The sequence below is a fragment of the Alligator sinensis genome, unplaced genomic scaffold (genome assembly GCF_000455745.1).
Source record: "Alligator sinensis unplaced genomic scaffold, ASM45574v1 scaffold402_1, whole genome shotgun sequence".
Lineage (NCBI taxonomy): Eukaryota > Metazoa > Chordata > Crocodylia > Alligatoridae > Alligator > Alligator sinensis.
Window position 1 is genome coordinate 1305388 of NW_005842089.1, and position 27382 is coordinate 1332769.

Genomic DNA, 27382 nt, shown 5'->3' on the forward strand with positions numbered 1-27382 from the left:
GGCTTGGCCTGCTCTGGAGCAGCCCCAGGCTGGTGGCAGGGGGGTGGAGGGGAAGGGGAAGTTGTGGAGAAACAATTCTCAAGAAGTATCTTGTGGTCTCTTCTGATGCTGTGGTGTAAAGTAGCCACAGGACAAAAGCAACCCCAACCTCCTCCCCTGCTGCTTTTAGGCTATAATTGGCATGCAAAGTCACTAAAAGTCATGCACACACCCCCACCCCACCACCTCCAGCAGCCACTTGCCCCGACCAGAGCTCTACGCCCCTCTGCAACAGTTATTACAAGGAGTGAAAGCAGCATAGGAAACAGCTTCCTCCGATGCTCCAACCCCTGTCAGTGCCAGCCCAGGAACCCTGGAATCCCGAACTCCGGTCTCTGGAGGAAACAGCTTGCAGTTGTGCTCCACATCTGGAGCAAGATTAGCAGACATTGGCTCTAACTCTTTAAAGGGATGCTCTCAATTTGCGCATTTTGAAGCCAACCAGCTGAAAGAGCAGTGTACTTGGGCAGTCTGCTCTTTTAAGGATGGTTGAGGCCTACAGTTCCTTCCAAGCCCCGCTTCATTAGCATATAACGGATTTAAAATAGCTTTCATCATAATACAGGAGGGGATTCCTCTGACCCCACCTCCCTTCCTCCTTAAATTGTCTCTTCTTTCCTTCTTAAATTATCTAGCAAGTGAAAAGCCACCAGAGTGTGATCAAAGGCACAAAATAATACACTGACAGGATTTTCTGCTCACTCCTACAACATGCATTCCCAAAGCAGTCACCACCAAAGTGTCCACAGCCAACCTGTGTAATGCTGTATAGCACTGGTTGGTTTTCAACCTTTTTTCATTTGCAGAACCCTAAAAAATTTCAAATGGAGGTACGGACCCCTTTGAATTGTAAGTGTCGGTATTTACATACTTTTGATTGATCAGTCATCTTTAATGGACCCCTTTGATGTGGCTTGCAGACCCCCAAGGGTCCATGGATCACAGGCTGAAAACCACTGCCAAGTATTAATTGCCATGGGCACTGCCAGAGGGGGGATGAACATGCTGAAATGATGGTATGGATGTCCTACCAGAGTGTCCTGACTGCTTCCCCATTCCATTCATCTTCACCCCCTCCAGCAGAATCCCAGCTGAACCCAATAGCACAGTGCCTGCAGGAGGCACGGAGCACTGCAGCAGCCTAAGCTGGGGGGACACCACCACTGCAGCCCCCACGATGGGATGGCTCCAAGACTAGCCTGGCAGCAGGCCTCCCTGTTTCAGATGCACATAACTGACCTGGCTACATGGGCTGGGAGAGTACAAAACTTTCCTAGACGTGCTGGCAGCTGCCCCACTCCTCACCACCCGATTTGATTCGTAATGCACGACCACCCAGGCCAACAGATACTTCAAGACCGAGAGCTGTAGTTCACCTGATGTTTCATGTCCTCAAACCTCACGCTGTCCTGCTGGTAGCTAGAAGCTGCTGTACCTCAGCTGTGCTGCTTCGAGCTGTTGTCTGGGGAGCCCTGTCCTGAACACGGCTATCCGTAAGCTGAGTCCCTTTCCTTGCAACCAGAGCATCTCGGGCTACAGGAATAGTGCAGCTAATCACCAGTCACGGGGGACCTGAGAAAGAAAGCAGGTTTATTCCAGCACCAGACAAGAAGGCTCTCCCCTATATGCCCGTGTTTAAGAATACCCATCTGCCTGTAACATTTCAGCATGTTTCGGTGCTGCACGGTCATGGCTGAGAACAAATGACAGGTCAGCTTCATTTCTGCAGCAAGGAACCCCTCTCTCAAAGTAGCAGAGCTAAGAATATCACCCTGCACAGTTCCCTATCTGCTATTGCACTTCCTCATTGCTTCTGATCATGACTGGGTTCCTGCTATGCTTCTTCAGCTCTTTTGCAACTCACAAGGACAGAAAACAGGCACTGCAGCATATGCACGGTTCCTGGAACAACCTAGTGTTTCTCCAGGGTACCGTGGCGCTGTCTAACTTGCAGGAGAGTAAGTGGGGGTTGCTAGCAGAAGGGATGGGTACCAGGGCTCCTGGGGTCTAGTCCTAGCTCTGCCATTGAATCACTGCGTGCACCTTGGCCAAACTACTTAGCTGGTCTGGCTCCGCTCCCTCAGCCCAGCCTAACCCCAGTAAAATGGAGCATGAATGCTGTTCCCATAGTAGGGCTCGCACCTCAATTATACAGGGCAAGCTACAAGCATGTATCACACGTGCACTGTGCTGTTTGCTTCCAGAGGCAGCATCGGCAATCCTCAACACCACCCTGATTCCTTCCCTCTTCACATGCCTAGCAGTGGTTACAATCAGGCAGGGCCAATTTGGTGGCTCTAGCTGCCTAAACTTTGATGAGGACTTCTACAGAGCTTAATACAATGCTCAGAGGAAGGCTCAGACCCCTGCAGCCTGTTCAGCCCCAAACAGATGATCAAGCCTGAGCTATGACATCCATCATCTGGTTGCACCTTGAGATACCTTTACTCTTGCTTCTACTGTAGTTGTGCTTGGGAGGCCCAAGACCTCTTTGTTCTAGATAAGAAAATAGAACAGACTGCCCAGGCCCAACAAAGGCTCCCAACATAATGAGATGTTTGGGCATGTAGCCAGGATGCCTGAAGAGCAGGCAGGAAAAGGTTCAGGCCAGAAGAAAGCAATATATGAAAAGTTTCAGAAGAGAGGGTGATGGACAGAAGCCTGTGAAGGATGAGGACAGGAAAAGAAGATCCACCTAAGCTGGAAGCCCACTTAGAAAGCAAGAGCACAATGAAAATGATCAGAATCTAAAATCATGGGCTCAATTTTAAGTTGTCATACCCACTTGGCTCCATCCTCCGTTTTCAACACGCTGTAGTTCAAAGCCCTGTAATTTGATCAGCTGAATGCACAAGGCCCAGCCAGCACTACAGCTCCTTCAGAGACCAAGAGCTCTTTCACAGAGTTGCTACAGGCAAAATCATAACGAAGCCAAAGCACTTTCCATTATAGCTGCAACAAATGAGTTACACGTGCAGGGAAAGGAGCCACTTGTTGAAAGTGGCTCAGCCGTTTTGCTTCAGGCCTGACCGTAGCCTGCCTGGCACTCATGCCCGTGCATAACGCAAGCAAGAGGAGATTGATTTACTGAAGGAAGTATCACAGGATGTGGGGTGAGCAAATTAGGAGCATAAAGTCAAGATCAGGCTGCCCGTTCTGACAGCTCTGGACTCTTGCAGGAAGCAAGATGAAGGCTGTCTGCTCCTGATACTTGGCCCAACCGTATAACTGACTTCTTGCGTAGTGGAAAGCAAACTGGATTTGAAATGACATTCTGCGTGGCCGTATTAATCCCTACTGCAAGGAATCTCATGGAAATCCAAGTGAAAGGGGCTCACGGCAGGTCACACACATCACTCAACTCACCTGACGTTCCACAGCCAACTGGCAGAGCTTTCTATTCCCGTTTCAGGAAGGTATTCACCAAGTAACAGCTTGAAATGCTGCAATTTCTCTGTGTCTGTTTATGCTCCTTGTGGATCCAGTTCCAGCTCAGGAAGACACGCAGACAACCGAGCAGGATGCACACATAATCAGCTGACAATAAACCCGCTGCAGCAGTATAGTCTTACAGCCAGGGTGGGGTGTAGGACAATAAGCTGATAAGATTGCTCATTCCTTTGTAAGTGGAGCTTGTTCAACAGGGGCACTGCTTTCTAGCTTTCCATTCTGCCTTCAGAGAATCTCTTCACACCCTTTCATCTGTGCCATCTATTTCTGAACCCTGGTGTCTGCTACAGCTTTTAGGAAATGAGGGATAACACTTCCAGCAGCATCCAATGGGCTTGGGAAATTAAATCTCATTTTGCTCCACAGACACTTAAGCTTCTAAATCACCAGAACACTTTTGAAAATGTGACCCAAGGTGACCAGGGGTGTGGCGTGTGCTCTTCCTACAACCTAACCGCTGAAACTTCCTTAGCCTGACAAAGGGTTATTGAACCCAAAAGCTTGCTTAATAATTGTTTTCCAACTATTTAAGTTGGTCTAATAAAAGATATCAGATTCACCCAAAGAACCTTGTCTACCCAGGGTGACCAGCATCCAGCCGTATGTATTATTGCAAGTTTTGCTCTTTTCCATCTCATTCCTCATGTAATCATTTGGTTGCTTTCAGCTACCCCTACATATCTTAGCAGAGTTCCACCTTTATGGTCTTTGAATGGTTTCCGTTAGCTTGGCCGGCCGATAGTGCTGGTTCAGTGTATTCCACCCAGTGTACTTGGCTGCAGCTCATTTGGTCTGTGATTGTGATGCCCAGTGCAGCCAGTTGGATTAGCTTCCTACAGTGGCTGTTTTCTCTTGCCTTGAGGAACCTAAATTATTTGGCAGTATTCAGCTTTTATCACTGTTCACCCTGTTTTCAAGATGATGAAATATCTTAAACAACCGTCATAAATACAGACTCCTGGGACATTCCACCGTGACACATTTTTCATGTCTGAAATGGACCATTGAATTGTTGGAGTGAATTCTTCCAAAATCAATTTTTTTTCATGGAAGTGCTTTACCTTTGACAACCCCTCCCCCCTTCTTTTATGGCCTCCACCCAACAGCATCTTGTGAAAGGCTTTTAGCAAGTAGAGACCTGAATTCTTCTCTGAAAGACCCGCAGGAAGCAGTCAGGACACTGACAGGACATCAGTGCCATCATTTCAGCATGTTCAATCTCCCTCTGGCAGTGCCTGCAACAATTAATACTTGGCAGTGGTTTTCAACCTGTGGTCCATGGACCACTGTTGGTCCGAAAAGTTCTGAAAGACCTGTACCTCAATTTCCCCATCTACAACAGGGGACCCAGACCAGGGGGGTTGGACTCTGATCTTTCAAGGTAATTTCTATGATAGGATTTCTATGATAATGTCTATACAACAGTCACGTCACAGGTTTATTTCACCACTATTTAAAGCACAGTCTCAGATGACACCTGCTAAGAAAGTGTGGTGAACTAAGGATTAAATTGGTTATCGCACTTTGCAAATTGCTGGACTTGGAGAAGGTGCTGAACAAGCTCACACCAACCCATGATATTATGTTTTTGAGAGGGGGTAAAAATTGCAAAATGGGCAGCAGGTGGTACGGGAAACAGCAAAGATAAAGGAGACTCCAGAGAAATGGCATTTTTGTAATTGTCAGAGACCTTACCACAAATGGTCCATCTTTGAGTCAGATGTAGTTCCCTGGCAAGTATGCAGAGGCCCCAGGCCTTGTGGGAACTCCTTCACTCTACCTTTCCAGCCATTTAAAGGCAAGAAATGAGCAGCGTTATCAAGCTACGGACTGTTTCAGAGGAAGTGGTAAATTTAGTCAGCCTTTTTTTGTTGGGGTGGGGTTTTTGGGGTTTTTTTTGTTTGTTTGGTTTGGTTTTTTTTACACTTCTTCATCTCTTACGCTGAAAATGCAAAACTCCCAAACCATGAGAGAGGCAATTCAAATGGCTCAGAGCAAGATAATCCCCCTAGCAGCACTGCCAGCCTCACAGCAAGGCTTGGAATAGACTCCCTCCATAAGTGGTGCAAGCAACTACTCGGGACTCATTCAAGAAACGTTTGGATGCTTATCTTGCTGGGATCCTGTGACCCCAGCTGACTTCCTGCCCCTTAGGCAGGGGGCTAGACTTGATGATCTTCAAGGTCCCTTCCAGCCCTGATGTCTCTGAAATCTACAGTATTTTAAACCAAACGTGGGCACAGTAAAAGTTATGCATAACTAAATCTCATAGCTAATCAAGCCTTGGAACTACAAATATAGCCAGTCCAAGATGACTTTAGTTGTATGAGGAAGAAGCTGGCACCATGTCTATACTGTTTAACAAGCCACATTTCCATGTTGATCATAAAAGGTTGAACGTTCTCTCTCACTCTCTCTTGTGTGTGTGCATGCGTATGTGCACACGTGCTTGCATAGCTGCACGCAGTGTCTAAGACAATATCTGAGAAGCTGTCCTGCACAGTCCTAGAAAGCAATTACAGATAATCCTGGTCATTTAATTTACCTTCAGAGAACTAAATCCTGCCTAAGCTGATAATGAAAGGATTTTTGGTTTTAATTTGCTACAATTACTCCTTGTTAAGTGCCAAGGCAGACAGGACCACCCAGTCCGGAAATAACCAGTGAAACAGTCTTCAGCGTCTAAAATTACAACTTTCCACAAGCAGGATTTTCCTTTGGAAAGAGGTCTGGTTGGATTCATCCTTACCAAGAAATTTGCAAAAAGCCTTTAACTGAAAAGGGGGAATTCCAACAGCTGAGAGAGAAGAACCCTTCAATGTTTCTTCCCCTCCACCATGCACTCAGCCCTATTTCAGTGATCATTAATGAGGAATCAAACTACAGACACATTCTGTATTTTCTTTTTAATTTCTAGCAGACAATTTACATAAAATTCCCCTTTTAAGTTAGTGATTCATAACTTCCTGCAATAAACTACTTAAGGAGCAGCTTTGGTAAAGTATGGAATGAAACAACCAAAAAAAAAAAAAAAAAAAAAGACAATCACAGCTGATTTTGAAACCAACACGTCACCAAATTTATATTTCAAAGGAAATCTGCCAAGCCATATTTTCTCAGAGCTTCCAAATGATCCACCTTCCTCATCCCTTGTCAGGTCTTTGCAGATGCTGGAGCTGCATTCTGTCAAGCAGTCTGTCATGCTAGATAACGGAGATTCGTCTTTACATGATTCGTAGACCTTGGATAGAGGACTCTAAGGTCTTGGGAGAGAGGAAATGTTAATCAGCATCCTGTGTTAAATTTATTCAGGCCTTCAAGCAAAAATATATGATGGAACAAGACAAAGAAAAACAGGAGATTCTGGTTCCTTAAATTCATATCCTAAGGCCAGAAGGGATCAGTTTGATCATCTGTTCTGAGCTCCCAGCTACATAAGACATCAATTTTTTTCCAGAAAATGGATTAAAGCACTTTTTAGAAAGATTAAATCTAATCTCAATTCCCCAAAATAGAATTCCCTCATTTGGCCCCAACCCTGGTCCAGGGCCTCAGCCACCAGCAGAAAAGCAACCAACAGCTCCTTTGCAAAAATTGTGCGTTTAGCCCTCAACTAGAGGGCGAGTAGGCCAAGAGTGACATCTGCCGGCCTATCAGCAGTAGAACAGGAAACCTGGAGGACATTTAGCCTGACAGAAGCACCTCTGGCAGAGAAGAGGGCACGTGTAAAGTTTTTTAGGGAAACATAAAATTGATGGAGCCCTACTCCTAATATGTTCCAGCTATGTTTCTAATAAGTAGGGCAACCTACTGTGGGAAGGGCAGGTAGCAATCTATGGGATCTTGTGCTGAAAATGTAATCAGAACCTCTATTTTCCATGAAGAATGTCATTGTTGTTTTAAAACAAGTAAAAATCAGCCTAGAAGCTTGAAATATTTAAAGCCGTTCAGGCTTTTCCACCTTAAGTTTCCTGTATCCCTCCCCCCTCCTCCCCAGGTGCTTTCTTGCCACTCATTCTTTTCAAAGAAAAAAAAATCTCTGTGGACTCTGGGTGTTGCAAAGACATTAAGCACAGTGCCACGGGAAGGAGAAAAAAAGAAAGGCACTGTGGACTTCTTGTTGCTCCAACAATTATTCTGCCCTCCTTAGCCACCAGACTTGTAGCCAAAATCTGAAGAAATATGGGGGTTGGAAAGAGAAGAGGATTAGCAGGATTCTTTAGGGATATGAGAGGTCCCAGGAGAAAATTAGTCTGGATTAGCACCATCTGCTCAGCAAAATACTTCTGCGTTTGTTGATTTTGGGATTTATCTTCCCTAAGAAGTTTCTAAACAGTCCTAAGGAGCCAGAGTCTAGAGTCCCCAGTACTAATACAGTTTACATTAGAGGCAATGCCCAGAGAAAAACAAAGCGACTAACACTGCACCCAGGTCGCACGAAGTAATAAAAGCCTACCTTGAAGTCCCAGATGGTCATTGCTCCATCAATGCCAGTGGTGCAGAACTTGCGACAATCTCGTTTGTCTACCTCATAAATAGACACTTGGCTGAAAAACAAAGAAGCGACAGCTGTGAGACAGCCCTGAAAACTAGAGCACCAGAAAGTAGCAGGCAACATGAAATGTGTTTCAGAACACTGGATATGTACGGCTTTGAGAAATGCTCTATCCTTGTTCTCCCCAAAGAAGAGTGACATGAGTTTCACATATGCCTTCTGCCAGATTTTGACAGACTCCTTGGAAAAGAAAAGCAGGCAAAGCACTACATGAAAAGGATACCGCAGTGTCTGCCTGGAACCCTTTTGTCAGCTTTATTTTGGAACCTGAACTTGAAAGACAGTTCCCTGCCTCATGTCTTCAAGGAGCGAGAACAGCTAAGCAGTTCTGCCAAGGCAGGAGGATGGGAGGTAGCACTTGAGAGATGTGGAAAAGCACCCAGCGTTATTATAAGGCATGTATAATTTAAGCAATCTTTGCATTAGAAATGGGTGCCTTTTGTGCACAACTTCAGGCACCAACAGGAACATCGCATATGATTAACTTGTATTCACTTGTTTGAAGAATCATAAACATTGAAATAAGTTTTTAAATGAGACAATAGGAGATGATTTGTTAGGTAATTTTTCTTTCTGGGTTTGGTAGCTCTAAGTAAATGTCCTTGATTCAACATATAAATCATATACTACAGCTCTGAATTGTGACAATCGTGACATCTGAGTAAATGGAAATGATGTGTACAAATGTTAACCATTTACTTTCATCAAATTATGGAAAAAACTGGAGCAACTAGATCTCTTCATTCATGATATGTGATGCATGCCCAAGATGTCTGAAAAGATGCTTCCCAATAGTCACCACCTGTGCACAGAGCCACAGAATTCGCCTGGTACAATAAGACATTTTACTTTCCTACGAAGTACTAAGAATAGGCAACTGTCAGCATAAGATAAGGCCTGGAACATGTATCTGATCCGGTATCACAAATTCAAGACCTTTAGAAAGTCTCAAATATGTGCTGCAAACCAAAGTGTTCTGGATGCCCAGGCACTCACGTAATGCTGTTTTGGTGCAGCGTCTCCAAAGTAGTGTTGCGATCCTCTGTAGTGGCTCTCTTGTCCATGTTTCGGAAACGTTCCATAGCAGAAATATTGCGTTGGATGCTCTGTTTTGGAATGTCTAGTTTGGAAATGAAGGTCAGGGAACCACGTTCATCACAGTTAAAGAGCATAGGGCAGCAATCGTGACCCTGCAAAGAGATATCATTAAAACACATCAAGGAAAAATATGCATCTAGCTAATTAGAAGCAGAGTCCTTACTTCTAGACCTCATTGCTGCAAAGCAGTTAATGCTGAGATGCTTTTGAAGAGCTTATTATTACTGTCTCACTCCATAATGTGTGCATTACCCTCTTGCTAAAGCACTACCACATTTTACAATGAGAAAACAAGAGACACTTACAGCTGCCACCACGCTGTTCTCAGAGACAAATGATACGCTCAGGAGTGGGAGGAACTCTGTTTTCAGCTGTGAAACCCTAAAACATAAGAACATTGTTAAAGGCAGGCTTCATGGAAACTCCTCTTTCATTTCAAAGGATACAAAAGGGCCCATTCTCAGACACGGCTACTAGGACAGAAGTCAGTATAAACCCAGTTACTATAAGATGATGCATTAAAGTGACACAAGCAGGTTGTGGTTTACCTACAAGTAGCTTTAGCCTAGTGGAAGTGTCCTATACAATCTATTGCTGCCTTAAACCAATGTCATGGCCCCAGGAAATTAATGAAGAGAATACAAAAAGACAGTAGTCAATGTCTATAAAAATCCCACAGTATTTTATACTGTGTTGTTATGTAGCCAGTAGCAGGAGCCAGTTTTAACTGGAAAAGGTTTTCCAGGCTGAGAGTTGACATTATATAGCTTTCTGCATGCAAGCAGAGACAGTAGGGTAAACATTAACTTCCAGCAATGATGATATTTCCTAAACAGAAAAGGCCCAAACTGGGAAGACAAAAAGTCACATTTCTATGAAGTCACCAAGAACTAAAACAGTGGTTAAGGTACCTGGTAGTTTCCCTTTCAAAAGGGAGTAGCTGGGCATTTTTGACAACATTAAAGGACTTCATCTTTCACATTTACAACAAATTCAAAGAAAATGAACTAACAGGCCATATTTTTGATGTCCTAGATCACCAGTATTATTTAACCATCTTTCTATTTATACTGCGTTCATCACCATATCAGAATTAAACACAGCTGTGCCTGGATTATCTTCTAGATCTCTCTGTTCACCAAACCCCAGAAAAGAAAGATTTCCTCTCTCCATTCTGAAGAGAAGGGAGCGGAGCTGTAAAACTGTCTTTAGATTATACAAATACAGAAAGGCAGTAAAATATGTATTTTTTTTCTTATCGGGTTGGAGAATGTAATAAGCCTTGTTAATAAATAAAGTGTTAAGAAGACAGGTATGAAATGGAGCTTTTGTGGAACAAACAGCTTATTCCCAAAGCTCCTGCTACTACCATCAAACAAGGAGTGGATGTGTAAAGAATTAGGAAGGCTCTCAAATCTCTTACAGCCATTCCACAAGGGAACAGAGTTTCTCACCAGCATTAGTTTCAAAAACAAAGAAACTGCACTGCTGTAGGAACTCCCCAAAAGGGAGAGAAAAAGGTGGGGCAGGGGAGGCAGTAAGAGAGGGAAGATGGCTTTTCTTTAATTTTTAAGAGCCATCCTGAATAGGCACCAGGGACAGTTTTACACACTAAAATTCTTCCAGACCTGGATATAACAATCCCGGAAATGACAGCTTCATTGCCTGTGTTACAACTGGTTGTTTGCATTGCCCTCACATCAGATGGTTAAAAACAAAGATAAAAAAGAACACTTACATCATGTTTTTTGATGCATCAGCAACTGACACGGTACTATCATGGCTGACCCAGGCGAGGCGGTTACCACTGGCAGAAAAGCTGACACTGTGCACCCATCCACCACTTCCAGCACCACCAAACTCTGACATTAGCTGACCAAAGGGCATCTTGGAGCCCCATGGTGTGCTGGCTGGCTTTTCATCCACTTCCTTAATGTAAGCAGAAAACACTCTGCAAATAAGAGACACCAAAGTGGTAACGGGAAGAAAAAAACACACTTCAACTGTGTAAAAATCTCACGTTGGAGTCACTAGGACCCATGCTAATTATAGTGTGCTAAGAGGTCATAGTTCACAGTTTCTTTCAGCAGCAGACTACTATTGGGTGGTAGCCTTTGGGATGAATGAAAGAGGCTGCACCTGCATAGGCAGCAGACTTCGCAGTCATTTATTATTTGCATAAGCAAGTACTAAATGACTGCATAGTAATGTTCTTTTTTTCCAGATGCTGCTGCTTAGGAGCTGATTACTACTGTGCAGTAGCATCATATCATGGTTAGCACCCACCTATGCACAGTAGCGTCTCATGTAGATACGCCCAGAATGCATCAAAACCTAAACTGTTAGCGTTTTTAACTTCTTTTCCCAGCACTTATTTATCAGGATGTATTTAAAATAGAAACTCTCCTCCTATAATCAAATTCCTTTTACATGACTCGGGAATGGCACAATATGGTGTTCTTGGCTGTTTCCATGGAAGTTATTATGACGTCACAAACACAGGATTACAACAGTAGCTAATCCACTGACCCGGAGAAGCGAACCAGTTAGACTGTTCTACTTGAACCTCATCATTATACCCACAGTGAAACATTGAGATTAAGAGCAGCAGTGGTCAAAGGCTTGTGGTCATAGTTAGAAATGAAGAGGAATTTTTAAAAAGGAGGTTACAATAACATTTTGTTTTATACGCTATGCATTAATGAGACACGCTTTTCAAATAACTGAATAAATCTGATTAATTTAGAAGAGGAATAAAAGGTTTTAATTGCAATAGTGTTAACAGATATGAACTATCGGAGAACTCAGAACTCTTAAGCACGAGTTAAATCAGCCTTGTCGGTTTAAAATGGAGTTAGCTATAAGACCTGTACATAAAAGTCATTTACAAGAATTCAGGAGGAAGGCTCAGTTAATGTATGGAAATAGGGCATCATATATTAAAAGCAGCAGTCTTTGATACAAGGGAAGAATAAATTGGTCCCTGCTAATGAGAGAACTGGAAAGTGACTCGTGCTTAAAAAAATCCTTTCATTTATCAAGGTTTCTCTTTGAACCATTCTGCTTTAGAATTAAAACAATATCAGCTTGAAAGTCTCTATATTCAAAAGAGTGCCAGAATATGACCTTTATCTCCACAGCAACACAGTTCCAGCTACAACATGACACACACTTCTATGAGTTGTTAGCTATACTCCTTCTCTCTCTTTTTTCTTTGAGTAAGAGGAGAGACCATATGGCTCAGCAAAGACAGCCATCTTAAATGTTACTAAATACCAATCAACCTACAGCTCCTTTCACCTTCCCCCCCAAAATGTCTCCTGCTTACTTGATCTGATGTATACGACTAGCTAGTGCTGAGCTTGGCTGATCCACTTAATAACTTCCTTCAGAACCACTTATCCGTGCAGACACGTGCTGCAAGCCCAGATGCTTTTATTACTCTTGGCATATAACTAACTATTCACCTGGAACCAGCATTCAAGAGAAGTTTATTCACTGTTCAGTGAAGAAAAAAAATGCTTCTAGGCCAGTGGCACAACCTTTTTAGACTCAAGTCACATCTGGATAGACTCAAAGCACCCCTCAGAAAATCCCGATTTAGTTTTACCTCTTTTTTTGATTACAAGAAAAATAATAGAGTAGTTTGAGCATTGCAAAGAATGCAGAAAGACCACAACTATGGATTTCTTTTAGAAATCATGTTTGTAACCCTAACACTGCTAACTTTGTGTGGCACCCTGCATCAGCCTTGAGGGGACTGCAGGGCACCCTGGTTGAGAATCACTGCTCTAGGCAATACAACAAAGAGTTTTGGAAATGCAAATAGATATTTACATTTTTTTCCTTTGATGCACCTACACTGAAATTTCTTCCACTCCGATCAGATGCAGCTGGTGTTATAGGGTCCATCACATAATGTAAACTTTTAAAAATTAAGACAGAATGATCCCATGCCCGGCTAGACCATTTCCAAAGGAATAAAAATGCAGGGCAGAGTCCAGCAGAAAAAGTACAAAGTGAAAGTGTTTAGAAAACATTATTCTGTTCTAAGGAAATCCTTGAAAGATGCTGCAATCTACGGTACTTCCACATCACCTCTTGACATTCTTTAGGGAGGCCTAATTATACCAAACAGGGCATTATAAAAGGTATTTGATTCCAACTTCTTGGGGGCAGTCAAAGGGTATACAGAGTATCTTTTGAAATGCAAGCAGCATTGGGAAAAGTACCCAAAGTACCAAGACAAAAAAAAGTTAAGCCTACCATAAGTGGCAATATCAAAGCAATTTATTCCAGCCTTCATCCTACAAGGTCCTAACATGCTTTACAAACGAGGGTGGATAAAAGTCAACAATTAAAAAAAAAAAAAACACAAATGGATTTTTTATTTAAATCAGATTTTTTTATTTAATCCTATTTTTTCTTAAGATGCTTTAAAAATAAACTTATATATAGTTTTAATTTAATATTTATTAAAGCTCAAAGATATTATCATGGAATCTGAATTATAACTTCTAATTATATAATTTTTGAGACAATATATTCATGTAACCTTTTTAGAAGTTTTACAAATCGGTCACAACAGGCCACGGACTATATTAGGGGCCCAATCTTATGGGGTTCCAGGTGGTTCCTCTATAGATTAGTGAAGATTAAAGAAAAACACTCAGCCCAATGGGACTCAGTGCTCACTCTAAAAGATCCCATTAAGTGTCTCTGTGGTGCTTAGTTTGAGTTCTCAAACTGGGGATTTCTCTCTCCAGAGACCATAGGCAGACAAGGTTCTTTGGGAAGATGTGATATCTTTTATTAGACCAACTAAATAGTTGGAAAAAATTGTTCTTTGCAAGCTTTCAGGCACAAACGCCCTTCTTTAGGCATAGGGAGAATTTGTTGTCTCCAGAGATAACATCTTTGTTAGCAGCAGTATATGGAGATGAGAGATAAGTCATGATTACCCATCCATCAGCCCTATTGTCTCGCTGCAAGTTTGTGTGCACACAGCCAAGCCCTTACCTTTCTCTAAAAGAGCGAAGTTTCAAGAAGTTATACAAATAAAGGATATCAAACAACAAGAATGCACTTTTTGCAGAAAACAGTAATTAAGTAAAGGCTTCCTGACCAGTGATTTAAATCATGATTTAAACCAATTTGATTTCAATCAAACCCACGCTGTTACAAATACATATGAAAGCAGACTTGCACCTGGAATGCATCCATTTCTGGAGAGCAAAGGAAGACTGTTTAGAGAAGAGGGTGGCTTCGGACATGTAATGTTGATATGTACCACAGCCAATAAACATGGAGGGGACAATTTAAACAAGCTTGACTTTGTCCAGCAAACAGGAACTCGCATGAAAAGTGACAGGCAACATTCAAAATTCAAGTGATTGTTGCATTTAATTTTGTACGAACATATATGTGTATAACATTTGGCCCTAGCATTTTTGTCTTTGGAGCCATTTTGAATACATATCCTATATCTAAGCTTTAATACTTACCTTATAAGATAAATAACTCCCCCCCACTTTTTTTTTTAAACCAGGTACAGATGACTATGTAAAATATGAACAACATATTGTCACCGTGCAGTTGCCTCTGTAGTCCCTGACTCCACAGGGCATTCCCTGATGGACCCTGACACTGATTCACATTAATTTTAACAGATACTACATGCAGAGATTCATTTGTACCAACAGGCTTGGACAATCTAGGCCCAAGTGTGCAGTTCTTCTACACCAAGATCTCTGGCCACTGTTAGACTATTTCAGATACATGGTGCCTGTCAGTCTGATTTCACACTGAGAGCAGCATGGAGCCGAATATAAAGCATGAAAGCAGAACTTGTAAATAAAAGCGCTACTCTATGAGAGTAACACTGACTCGTGCAGATAAACATTAAACAGCCAAAGCTCAGGTGTAGGGGCAAAGATTCTTCAGTTTTTCAAAACTATTTGTAGTTTAGTATGCGATGGCCTGTTTTCTATTTGGGTGGTGTACACAGGATTAATACAGTCTTATTGCTCAATGATCTGAACCACTGACACAAAACCTCTTATAAAATATTTTACTGACTCTCACCTGCATTTGAAGTCACAGGATCCAGCAGCTAGCAAGACATTATTGGGGTGCCAGTCCAGACTAAGTACAGTGGAGCGAATAGGCTTTTTAATATGTTTGCTCACCCACCTACACAAAAAGAAACAAAACTTTTCTATAGAAAAACATACATTTAACCAAAGACTAGAACAGCAGGCAGCAGAACTCCTACATCTGAAATCTCCCTGGCACGTGACTGGAAATATACCAGCCTTGTAACAGAACTGACATTTTGCTCCTTCCTTTCACCTTCTATTCAGCTTGAAATGTTATAAAATCATTTTTAAAAAAGCATTAAAGATTACAGATTCCACAAATCCAGTTCATGAATCTGTAGTACTGTCAGGCATCAATTACTACAATCAAAAAATCACAAACAGACTTCTGTACCGAGGCAGATCTGCCTTTGAAACCAATTTTTTTTGAACACTTTAATAAACTGCAATGCTAACTCCTCCAGCTGTGATCTCACTAACTTGACTTTGATGTAGTAGCTTCCCCATTCGGAAGACCCCCAAGAACAGGAACTCGCTGCTGAATCATAAGATCAGCAGCAATTACCTTCTTTTCTAGGACATTATGAGTACACCCTTTTTGCAGAGAATTTTGAAGCGTTTTCTACTGGTTACTAATTTTTTTGATCATTTTATTTCATAATTGTTACAGGGATTCTGGCTTACTCTGTTTAAAAACCTCAGATTCTCTGATAAAAACCCTAAGACCCACCTCCGACCAGGCCAGCAGGCAAGACCTGGAACGGCAGGGCACAGTAGGGCTGGGCAGGGAAGCTTGTTCCTGAGCTGCAAGCTGCGCACCATCACGGTGAGGCACCCCTGGCCCGCCTGGGAACAGTGAGAGGCACAACTCTGCGCTGACACCCCCACTGCTGCCAGGCAAGCAGGGGGCACCTCACCAGGACAGCACAGGGCTCATGGGGCACTGAGCTTCCCCACCCCGCTCTGTCCTGCTATGCTGGGTCCTGCCCGCTGGGTCGTGGAGACCCCAAGGGAAGGGCAGTAGGGTGGGTAGCCCTGAGCCTGCAGCTGCCAGCATACCTCCATCCTTGCCCCATGCACAAATCTGGGAGGCACATGCTCCCCATGCCCCTCAGGAGTACACACAGCCCCTCGACAAGCTGCCTGTGGCTCTGTCCCACTCCCCACCAAGGCCCTGTGGCTGTGCATTCCAGGCCCAGCCTCAGGCCCCAGGCCCCACACACTGCCTGGGCTGGGAAGCAGCCCCAGACCTGCCCATCTCCATCACTATGGGTCCTCAACTGCCCCTAGCCTCCAGCCCCTGCCACCACCAGACTCACCTGTGGGAACTGCTCTCCAGGCTGCCTGGCAGCCATGTGGATGCGAACATGTGCACATGCACTTGGCACCCCTGCCTGGATCGTCCTCCCCGGCTCCCTCCAGCGCCTTGCAGGCTGGAAGTCTGCCAGCCTGCAAGGGGAAACCCACTGTTTCCCACAGGTTTCTCTTTTAAAAGAAAACAGTCCAGGTTGTTTTTCTTAAAATGAGAAAAATGGGTTCTGCTGTGTTTTTCCATTGCGAACGGAAAACTTGGATCCCCAATTATTATGAAAGCTGTACAAACTCATATTGGATGGAAGCTACTCAGAATGTTATAAACTACAAAACAATTAAAAGCCACATTTATAAAAACATAACTGCTATTTACTGGGTCATACCGAAGGTCCACCTTGTCCAGTCTCCTGTCACACAGTGGCAGAAAGTGGATGTTGAAAGGGAGAGGGAACAGGGTATGACCAGGGCTTTTTCTCTTCTCTCACTTGCAGCCACCAGCATTTAAAGTCTAGGAAGTTCTGAATCAGAGGCTGTAACCCTAACTCCCATGCTCAAAAGCTACTGATGCACCTTTCCTCCAACAATTTTTCCAATCCCTTTTTGAATCTGGCTAAACTGTCAACTTTCACAACATCTGGTGGCAACGAGTTCCATGCTCTAAATGCACAGTGTGTGAAAAATAACTTTCCTTTGTTAATTTTAAACTTACTACCTACTAGTTTCATTTGGTGACCCCTAGTTCTCGTCTTGTGAGAGTAAATCAATCCCTATTTAATTTCTCTTTACCATTTAGTATATTGTAAACCCTACTGTGTCCCCACCAAGCACCTCTTTTCTAAACTGAATAGGACTAGCATCTTTCGTTTCTGCCTATATGGAAGCCCCTCCATTCCACAAATTATCCTTGTTGCCCTTCTCTGTACCTTTTCAGAGAGCCGGGATATGGCGTGATATGAAATATGGATCTGTGATTGAATGGCATAGTCCTCTGACTGACTAGCAAGACCCAGTACTCTGTTGTAATTCTGTGGAAGTAGAGGGAGAGGCAGAAAATGGATGGGTGGGGAAGAAATGGCCATAAATCTAAATAGACTGATCTTGTATGCTTAGTTGTCAAACTGAATTTGATGTTTCTGAGCCTATCTGGCTTGGCACACAACAGTCAAATATGAAGTAGTTTTTTCCCTTCTGGAATTGCTCAGAAGACCTCTAATAATAGATGTATGAAGAAGGAGCAAATGACTGCCAAAAAGCTGTGATTTGTGTGCCTTCGTTCCTGAGACTCAAGGATCTTAGCCTGGTTCTACTGTTTTCCCCAAAAGTACAGAGTCTTATCCGTTGTTCCCCTGAGTATGTCCTTACCACTAAAAGGCAAGTCCTAAACAGCTGTCTGCACTTCTTTGGGGAGACAAGATGCTGATAGTAAAGTCTCACTTGGCAATCCCTGTGGCAAATGAACATACACTTGTGCTAGCTGCATTCCACACCTGTAAGGAAATTTTGCAAACAGCTGACCCAAAAACATAAGACTCTTATGTAACCTCTCCTGGAAACTTCACTATAAAATCTGATTGTCCCCTTGAAAGTATTGTACTCTTCCAGAACCACTTGTTAGCTAGCAATCCATATCTTAAAAAAAAGGGTGACAAATAAGTCTTTCTGCCACAGGTCTAATTATTCTGGTGAGCACTCTCACAAGGAGAGAATTTTGTTGTCTGTTCAGATCTTAAATGACAATCATTAAATGTGTTTTGTGTTCTTGACAAAAGTGAGAATGGCAGAGTTTAATGTCTGTGAGGTGCTTCTCAATTCAACTTTGTGTTCATCGCTTTCTATGTCAGAAAAAAGCTTCAGCCTTGATTTCCTAGTCTTCTCCTTGCATTTCTTGAAGGATCTGCAGTTTGTGCTCTACAATGGACTACAGCTTTCTTGTTGACGATAAAGACATCACATCCATCATGCAAGGGGATTGCTCTCCTGCACAAACAACTTAAGAAAGCAAGGGGATCAACTCCCCAACCCACAAGACTGAATTCCAAAATCGGCTCTTCTAACTGAAGTTAACTTTTATTATGCCACATGAAGTGTTTGCCAACTAGCAAAGAAAAACTGAAGTAAAACAGTAAAGTAGTAAAAAGCACTGTCACTAAAATGCTGTGATTGCTTTGACTCTCAAGCTGAATAGCAGTTGTGGCTGCTGTTCTTTCAATGATCTCAAGAAGACAGTACAACAGCGTGGCCTCTAGTGGACACTGCTAGTAAAGACATTGTGGGCTCCAGGCAGAGGGTACACACATACTATGAAGAACACATTTTTCAGGGCAACAACCATGAAATTAGTTGTGTTGCTATTCATGGAGGTTGCCTAACTAAAACACAACATGATGTGGAAATATGTACCCTTTACAGCACTGAACATTTTGAGAAAGCCTACGTAAAAAACCCTGCAATTAAAAGCAAGTCTGTGGTCAACTAACTGTATTTTTGGATACAGCAAGGAATAAAGAAACAGGTCAATGTATTGCCTCACGTGTTAATGGAAAATGTGTCTCGTCTGCTCACCAGTCATTCTCAGATTCAAAGTAGCACACTGATATAAGACGAGCTCCACTTCCTACAGCAAATTTATTCTCCAGAGGAGACCACTTCACAAAGGTGGCCGCGCGATTAATTCTCAGAATCACCAGGGTTGGCTTCCACACACCATCTTTTTGACTCCAGACATAGGCATTACGGTCTGCACCGCAAGTTACAATGCGATCACTCTTGGGCGCCCAGTCAATACCTGCAACAAAGACCTTATATTAATACCTTCTTTCAGTTCCCGTAGAACCCTCGTTTACCATGATGCAACCCAGAATGGAAACCACATCTATTGCCTTTGCCATGAAGACAGCCATCAAGACATTATCTTAAGGTTTCCCGGATCATTAATTCTTTAGCCATCATGTTCAAAAAGTTGCAGCTCCTGACTTCCATATTCATATCCCCCTTCAATCAACAGATTTTTTTGGAACGTAGGTTGTCGGATAAGGAAAAAGCTTTGAAAGCTGATCAGCAGGTGGTGCTCATAACAGACTCTGTGACAGTGGTTTTCAACCTTTTTATAGACTCGAGGCACCCCTCAGAAAGTGCCAGCTCTTAGCTTTCACTCAGTTTTTGACTACAAATAATAGAGCCGTTCTTCTGTTGCAAATAACTCAGAAAGACTACAACAGGGAAGGATGGTTTTGATACTATGGATTCCTATTTGAAATCTCTAGGTTTATCTGGACGTCATGTTTGCACACCTAACAGCATTAACACTGTATGGCACCTTGTAGCACCCTTGAAAAAGATCAAGGCATCCCAGCGGGCCAGAGCACTGTAGCCGAGAATCATTGCTCTATGACATACTATCCGCGCTATCTCCATTCTGAATATCAACTGATTTCAGTAAGAGGCCCATTATTTCAATAGCTAAAGAATCAGTAAATTTAATCTTTTCCCAAAGCTTCAGCATAGTTGTCTACTTGCTGCTGCCAAACCACGCATTCAGGGCCTAAAAATTAGACAGTGCTAGCTTTTACAAAGAATTAGCAGTCCTTATGTAGTAATACAATATTTATGTTTGCTTCATGCCTCTAAGTTGTGCCATAGCATTCCATACTAATGCAAAAGAGCAAATACAGGCTATAAACCACTTAACCAACCTTTTCTGTCTTCCTATGAAATGATGGATGTTTTCAATTGGGAAGATTCCTAGCAGTGTTATTTCCTCTCTTTCCTTTAGCATCTTTTTTTTAAGACAGTATGCGCAATCCTTAGTCTCCTGTCACAAAGTTATATTTAGACTTTCCTTAACAGCTTTATTTCAGTACTGAAAGATTATTCCTTGAGCATGCCATTAGGAAAAAGAGAATGGAAGATACAAAAACAAAACTCAAGAGGAAAAACATGGCAGAATCAGAGACCTAATATTTTTAGAACTTTTATTTTTAGAAAGCTTACTGTCCAAAGCTTCCCTAGCTCATTTTAAAAACAAGTTTTTAAATGTTAAAATAGCAAAATAGCTCATATTAAGATGTATGTTAATTCTTCATTTAAAACATCACAGGCCCTAATACTTTAATGTTAACAACAGTATTATGCAATATTGATTTCTGTAATAAACACAGAAAAAGCAGGGGAAATTTTATCCCAAGACATGAGACATTTGGCTTATTGCTAGTGGCAAAATGTACAACTAAAATGTGCAGCATTGCCACTGGAGGATGCCAAATCTTTTGTCCATTAAACCAGGTAAAACATTCGGTTTTCATGAAAGACCGTAGACTGTTAAGCCCTTGCTAATAAGAGGCAGGCAAGTTTGGCAAAAGTGCTACAAAGTGCTATTGGGGTTTAGGTTGTAGCCGTGTTGGTCTAAGGATATAGGCAGACAAGGTTCCTTGGGTGAATTTGATATCTTTTATTAGACCAACCCAAATGGTTGGAGAATAGTTATTAAGCAAGCTTTCGGGTTCAAAAACCCTTCGTCAGGCTCAGGAAGCTGCAGCAGTTGGTGTGTGCTCTTCCTGGATGGAATGAAAAGTAAAGAAGCCAGGGGCTGGGCTGGGCTGGGCTGGGGAGTCAGTTGCCAGGCAGATTATAATGTATCAAAAATCCAATGTCTATGTTTAGTCCATGATCTCTAGTATCCAGCAGGTTGATGAAATGCAGCTCATAGGCTCGTCTCTGGGAAGTGTTGTGTAAATTTCCCTTGAGGATCAGGACTGAGAGATTGGAGAGAGAGTGGCCCTCCTGTGAGAAATGTGCCCCCACCGGTAATTGGGTGTTTCTGTCTTTGATGGATTTCCGGTGTGCGTTCATTCTGGTGCGCAGTTGTTGTCTGGTGCTATTTGTAGCCACCAGTAGGCAGAGAACAGCTTGTGGCTGGTATGGATACAGCAAATGCTAATGCCTATTTTAACTAGTTACATTTGTTCTGAGTATAAAACAAAAAAGCACCAAGAAATTTAACTTAAAAGGCAAATGCAGGACAATCCTAGAGATGCACAGAAACCTAGAGATGCCAATTTAAGTGTTTACATGTACATATCTCCCTTTGTGCCAAAATACATTTCAACCTTTTATCCAGCCGCCAAACCTCACCAACTCCGGCTTTCCTCGCTACCTACTTCTGCAATACAGAATGGCACTACCAGTACAGAAGTCTGGGTCAATACAAATTAAATACAGGGACAGCATATTGCTGAATTCAGTATTAAAAAGAATACTGTATTGTTATAATGAAAAACCTTCTTTCATAAAATTCAACCAATTTGCAGTGGAATTTCCACTCTGCAGCAAACATCAAGGACTAACTGTAGCAATAAGAGCTACCTTTCAACAGAATATAAAGGATCTTGCAGAGTTATTTTCTGTTATCTTCCTTTCACATTTTACCTTACAAAATACAGTTTCTAAGACCCTTAAGAACAAAATGAATCACTTCCATAACTGTATTACGAGGCTCATCATACCTGTAATGTGTCCATTGTGTTCCTTCAGCTCGTGAGCCTTCACCCACTGATTTCCACTCTTCTTATAGATGTGAACTTCATGGTTATTAGGGCTAATGGCAATCTCTACCAGGGGGATAATCAAGAAGTAAGCAAGGTCATTTTTATCCCAAATTCTTTATATGCAAAGAAGTTCCATTCAAAAGTTTGCATTTCTTGGTTTCAAAATGTTACATAAAAGACCAGGCAATTTGGCCAGGGGGATTAAATCACATGAACATAGAATTCTGACTAAAGAAACTTGCTTCCAGAGTTCAGAATGCATTTTAGGGAATCTTCTATTTGGTGAAGCTCTAAATAACTTTACATCTGTGTGGTGACTGACTACCGAATACTCCAAAAGAAACATTAAAATACTGAAGGTTATAATCCAAATAAGAATGGAGAGAATTAGGGTATTAAGAGCTAGATCTAGCGCAGGGGAAAAGAGAGTTAAAAATGAGAGTAAGCGGAAGGTAACAGTGCAATTGAAGTTGCAGGGCAGCTGATATTACCCTAATTCTTAAGATTTTGCTCTCAGGACACCTGTGCAAATGATCTGCAAGACTAGTCTCCTATATGACAAAAATCTAGTAAAGGACTTAAAAGATCATAGCTCATCTTGTAGTTTTGGAAGGAGCAGGCAGGAGGAACAACATGCATCTAATACTGTTTCATAATTGATGCCATGTTCTACTGGATAATTTTTTTCTTTTTCAAAGTTCTAGGTCAAATTTCTATAAATATATTGTTTTGCATCGCGCACAAAGTAACTATAAAAGGAAAAAAATAAAAATAAGGTACTTACGAGTACGATCTCGGTTCCAGGCATGGCAGGTTATTGGTTCTAGTAAAAATTGATGTAGGGACATTCTGAATAACGGATATCCTGATGTTTTAAAAGTGAAAAGGCTGAAAGATGTAAGAGTGAAAAAATAACATTTTAAATGACATATTTATGCCAAGCCATATTTTTTAAACACTTGCCAAAGTTCTTCCCTCCCATCCACTACTGTAGTTTATTTGTGCAAGATGACTACTAATGGAGTAGGAGTACAGATTCTTAACAGAAAGCTGCCTTTGTTATCTCAGTATGTGTAAAGAACCTATTTACTTTGGTATGCAAACTAATTTTGTTTTTCTGTGCTTAAAATAAAAGATAATGAGCACTCTGTAAGAACTGGAAATAACTATTGCTTCTTCACATATCTTGGCAGGTAAAAGAAAGACAGGCCAGGCCATCTCAGAGTTTTGAAATGTCTAAATAATGAGTGATTCTCAACCAGGGTGTGACAGCACCCAGCGGTGCTCCGAGATCCTGTCAAGGATTCCATGGCGTGCCACGCCATCTCGGCACTCGCAGGTGTGCAAGCATGATTCATAAGATAAACCCAGTGTTTTCAAGCAGGAATCCACAGTGCCAAAAACATTCTGACCTGTTGTGGTCCAAGTTATTTGCAACAGAAGAATTGCTCTATTATTTTTCTGTAGTCAAAAAAGAGGAAAAACTAAGAGATGGCATTTCCCAAGGGGTGTCTCAAGTCTATTGAGGGGTACACCAAATCTAAAAAGGTTGAAAACCACCAGTCTAAATAAACCTAAATAATTTTATGATGAAACTAGAACAATTTTAGAAAGAGATTATCTAGTTCGAGGGAGATTCTGGTACACTGCTCTGAGATCCTACTTAATGAAAGCATACAGACGAAAGATTCAGTTTCCTTTAATTTCCTGACTTGTATAATTTTCAGATTAATATATAGATGCACTTACATTTCACTGAAATGTAACTACATTATTTTGACACGCTATGCAATAAAACTATACACGTGTACACTAAGAAGTTACTTCTAATTAGCTATGAAATAACTGGAAATGCTTGGCTCACGGAATTTTTTTCCCCCAAGAAACCTAGACACTACAGTGATATGTTCTACTATGTAAATATTACACTAATTGTAAAGTTAAAATCTTATTTTGTCCTTATTTACAACTGTGTCAAAACAGATCCACTGAATAAATGCAACTGAAAAGCATACTGGTAATCATATAGAAAGCAATTTCAGGGTTAATATGTTCCACACACACAACTGTCAAAAGCATACAATAAAAACAACCAGAAAGGGCGGCAGATAACATCACAGCAATTTAAGTCACCTGTAATATTCAAAATATGTACACCTAAGTGCCTATGACTGGATTTGCCAGTTCCCTCCATTGTTCACACATTCCTACTACTTTTCATAGCAATTGCTCTTTGGCTAATGGCTCAGTTCAACCCCCCGCCCCTGCCCAAAATGCATCTAAAAAGAAAAATCCTAGTGATGTCATTGCAAGACTCCCACATCCATTAGAGTCTGAAATGGCAACATACCCAAGTATGGCCATGTTAGCAGAGGGTGGAGACTGTAGGGCAAGGTAGGAATTCAGAAGCAAACAGGAAATGAATGGCAACCCAATAGAAACTTGGGAGTGACTAAAAGATGAGTAAACTTCTTACTGAGTTTAGACATTAAACTTACACTAGTTTAACAAGTGTACTAAAGGTGCTATGGCCTTGAGGCGTAGTCAGAGCGCGTTAAAACAATGCAAATATTTTGAAAACAGGTTATTTTCCTAATACTTAAATGCTACATTACCTTGCACTTAGGAAAGCATCAGGTAAATTTACTTCTTAAAAGGGCATTCTGAGGGGAAACAAATTGCTAAAAACTTCATATAAATAAAATGCCAGCTGTAATTTTAACTGCCCCATGATCTTCCTAACATGTTCTTTTACTGTTTGTATTCTAGTATATGAATCTAAACTGTTATTAAAGAGGTTTATCCAGTACTACCAAAATAATTAGTGGTGTTATGCCTTCACACTCATTAGCAAGAATTTGAATCACCTCTGACCTTGGGCAACCATGATTTGAGATTCCACTTGTTAATCTAAGCAAAATGTGTTGGCAAATCGCTTTTTTCCAGGTTCTTGTATTAGTGCTTGCTGGTAGCACTACACTTCCATATACAGAAAATGTGGAAAAGCTGTTCCACCAGCAAGGATTGCTCAGCCCTTTTTTCTCTTCCCAAAATATAACAGTGCCAAATATATATAAAAAATAGCTATTTTTCTATTTCAAACCACTGTTCCTACCATAATCTGATACTTTCATAATACACAGGCCTCATGTGTTGGAGAGACACTCCTGTCTTCATAACATCGACTTTATACATTTTACTCATGATCCTTGTGTTTGGTCCTGAAGCTTATGAAAAAAGTTCATGACAACTGTTGTTCACCTTAGACAGATCCCCCATATTCAGCACTAACCTAACATATTCTCTTGTTCCCCAAAGGTGGAAGAGAATTTTGATCCACTCTTCCCAACTGACAGTGTCCCTCCAGGGAATAAATCCTCCTGATGAGCTTATGTTCAAGCTGTCTTCACTTGTATCGAGTGACAGTAGTGTTTGGGAGGGTCATCAAAACAATTCTCAAAAAAGAAAGAAAAAAAAAAAGAATACCTCCATGCCCTGTTCTCATTTGGTATCTGCAATCTCCTTTTCCTGACTTGATTTATTTTTTTACCATCCCCTTGAAAAGTCTTCATGCAATTTTTTAGCTATACTCATCCCTAAGCACCACGCAGCTGTTTCCAGGGCAGCGCTCTCATTCATACCAGCTGATCCCACAACTCCTCAGCGTTACTGACGTGCAGCAAAATTCTCGATCCACGATAACATCCGTGTCAGACAACGCTCTGCCAAAAAAAGCTATTTTCGAGGATACTGCCGTTCCCTAGACACTTCACGCGCTCTATCCCGCAGAGCCACAACCCTTGATTTCCCGCATTCGCACGCCGGTGGACTTAAGACAAGGCTGCGATTCATTAAGCGCTGTCATGCCCCCACCAGTTAATTTTCTACTAGGATGCTGCTGGTCCCTCGGCGCTCAACACGCCCTGTCCAGCAGCGTCAACGCTCAATTTCCCGGGTTCGCACGCACACGGACTAAGACGAAGCCTGCGACTAATTCGGAGCTGTCATGGCAGGTGAGCTCATTTCCGTCCCCTAGATACTCAACCCACGCTATCCAGCACCGTCGTGGCCCTCCATGTCCAGCGCTCTTGTGCACGCGGACCACGACCAGGCACGCCGCGACGCACAAAGCGCTCTCGTACCCTCACCCAGAGCAGGCGGCTATTTCCCGAAAAAGCTATTTTCCAAAACGCCGCTGTTCCCGCGGCACCCAACACGTGCCGTCCGCCGTGTCACAACCCTCAGACTTCACGCGGGCTGCAAGTCCCACAGTGCCGCCGAGCCCTCACCAGCGATTTCCCCAAAACAGGACGTTGCCGCTCCCCGGGCACTCGGTGCGCTCTGCCCAGCAGCGTCGCGACCCTTCGGGCCCACACGACCACGACAAGAAAGCCGGAGACTCGCCGCCATGCCCGTCGCGTCCTCCCTGGGGTAGGGGACTGGACGCTCACTCCCGCCGCGCTGATTTCCAGCGCCGTGCCGCACGGGGACGAAGACGCAGATGCGCCCTCCGTCCCTTACACCCACCTGTCTCGTTTGACCCATTTGGCTCCCCTGCTCCTCAGGACCACCCCCCAAAGGCGACTTGGGGCCCCCCCAGCCCCGCTCCTAAACTCCTTGGGCTGGGAGGGGGTGGGGCTGCACCCCCCCACACACCCCCACACGGGGGGGGGCTGCACCTCCCTGCCCCTCCCGCTCCCGCACCCCAATGCACCCTGCGAGGAGGGAGGGGCTGCACCCCCTGCCCCTCCCCCTCCCGCACCCCCGCGGGGGTTGGGGGAGGGGCGCGAGGCCCCTCAGAGGACCCACTGTCGTGAGGGGGGCGGAGGGCGCTTACCTGGTGAGGGAGAGGGGAGGGGAGGGCGGCCCGCGGACTCTGGTCAGTCCACGCGAGGCCGGAGAGGGAGCGGCCGGCAGGGCCCGGCACTGACAAGGGATCCAGGAAACTGCCACTGCGCCTGCGCGGCGGCCAGGAGCCCCTGGGCGCACTGCGCCTGCGCGCGGGAGGCAAGGCGGTGTGGGGGAGGGCTTGGAGATGCCGGGAGTCGCCCCTTCCCCGCCGTGCGCATGCGCATAGAAGACGAGCCGTTTTCCGCACTCTCCAGGGGAAAAGGCGAGCGGTGTGGGACTGAGGGAACAGTAGGAGCATGCGCAGTGCGGGCAGCTTGGAGGCCAAAGTGGAGCCTGCGCAGTGAGGGTAGTGAAGGGAGGGAGTACTGCGCAGGCGCGGGTTGGGGTTGCAAGTGCATTGCTGCTCCTTTGCAAGTCATTGCAGGGGTATTTGG

At 43.1% G+C, this 27382-nt stretch overlaps 1 protein-coding gene across 2 annotated transcripts; it reads right to left on the reverse strand.

Annotated features, from left to right (window-relative positions):
- Positions 1–6380: 6380 nt before the first annotated feature.
- Positions 6381–27092, reverse strand: ARPC1A (actin related protein 2/3 complex subunit 1A). Of its 2 annotated transcripts, XM_025204553.1 has the most exons (11): positions 26935–27088; positions 25390–25552; positions 22882–22985; positions 22056–22160; positions 19117–19339; positions 15227–15334; positions 10881–11093; positions 9448–9523; positions 9041–9234; positions 7946–8036; positions 6381–6752 (listed from the first exon to the last, which is right to left on the reverse strand). In XM_025204553.1, exons 3-11 carry the CDS (start codon positions 22943–22945, stop codon positions 6714–6716), a joined length of 1113 nt encoding a protein of 370 aa, XP_025060338.1. In that variant the 5' UTR covers positions 22946–22985; positions 25390–25552; positions 26935–27088; the 3' UTR covers positions 6381–6713. The 2 variants fall into 2 exon arrangements, with proteins under 2 accessions (XP_025060338.1, XP_006024007.1); XM_006023945.3 differs by lacking the exon at positions 25390–25552 and having other exon boundaries at positions 26935–27092.
- Positions 27093–27382: the final 290 nt, after the last annotated feature.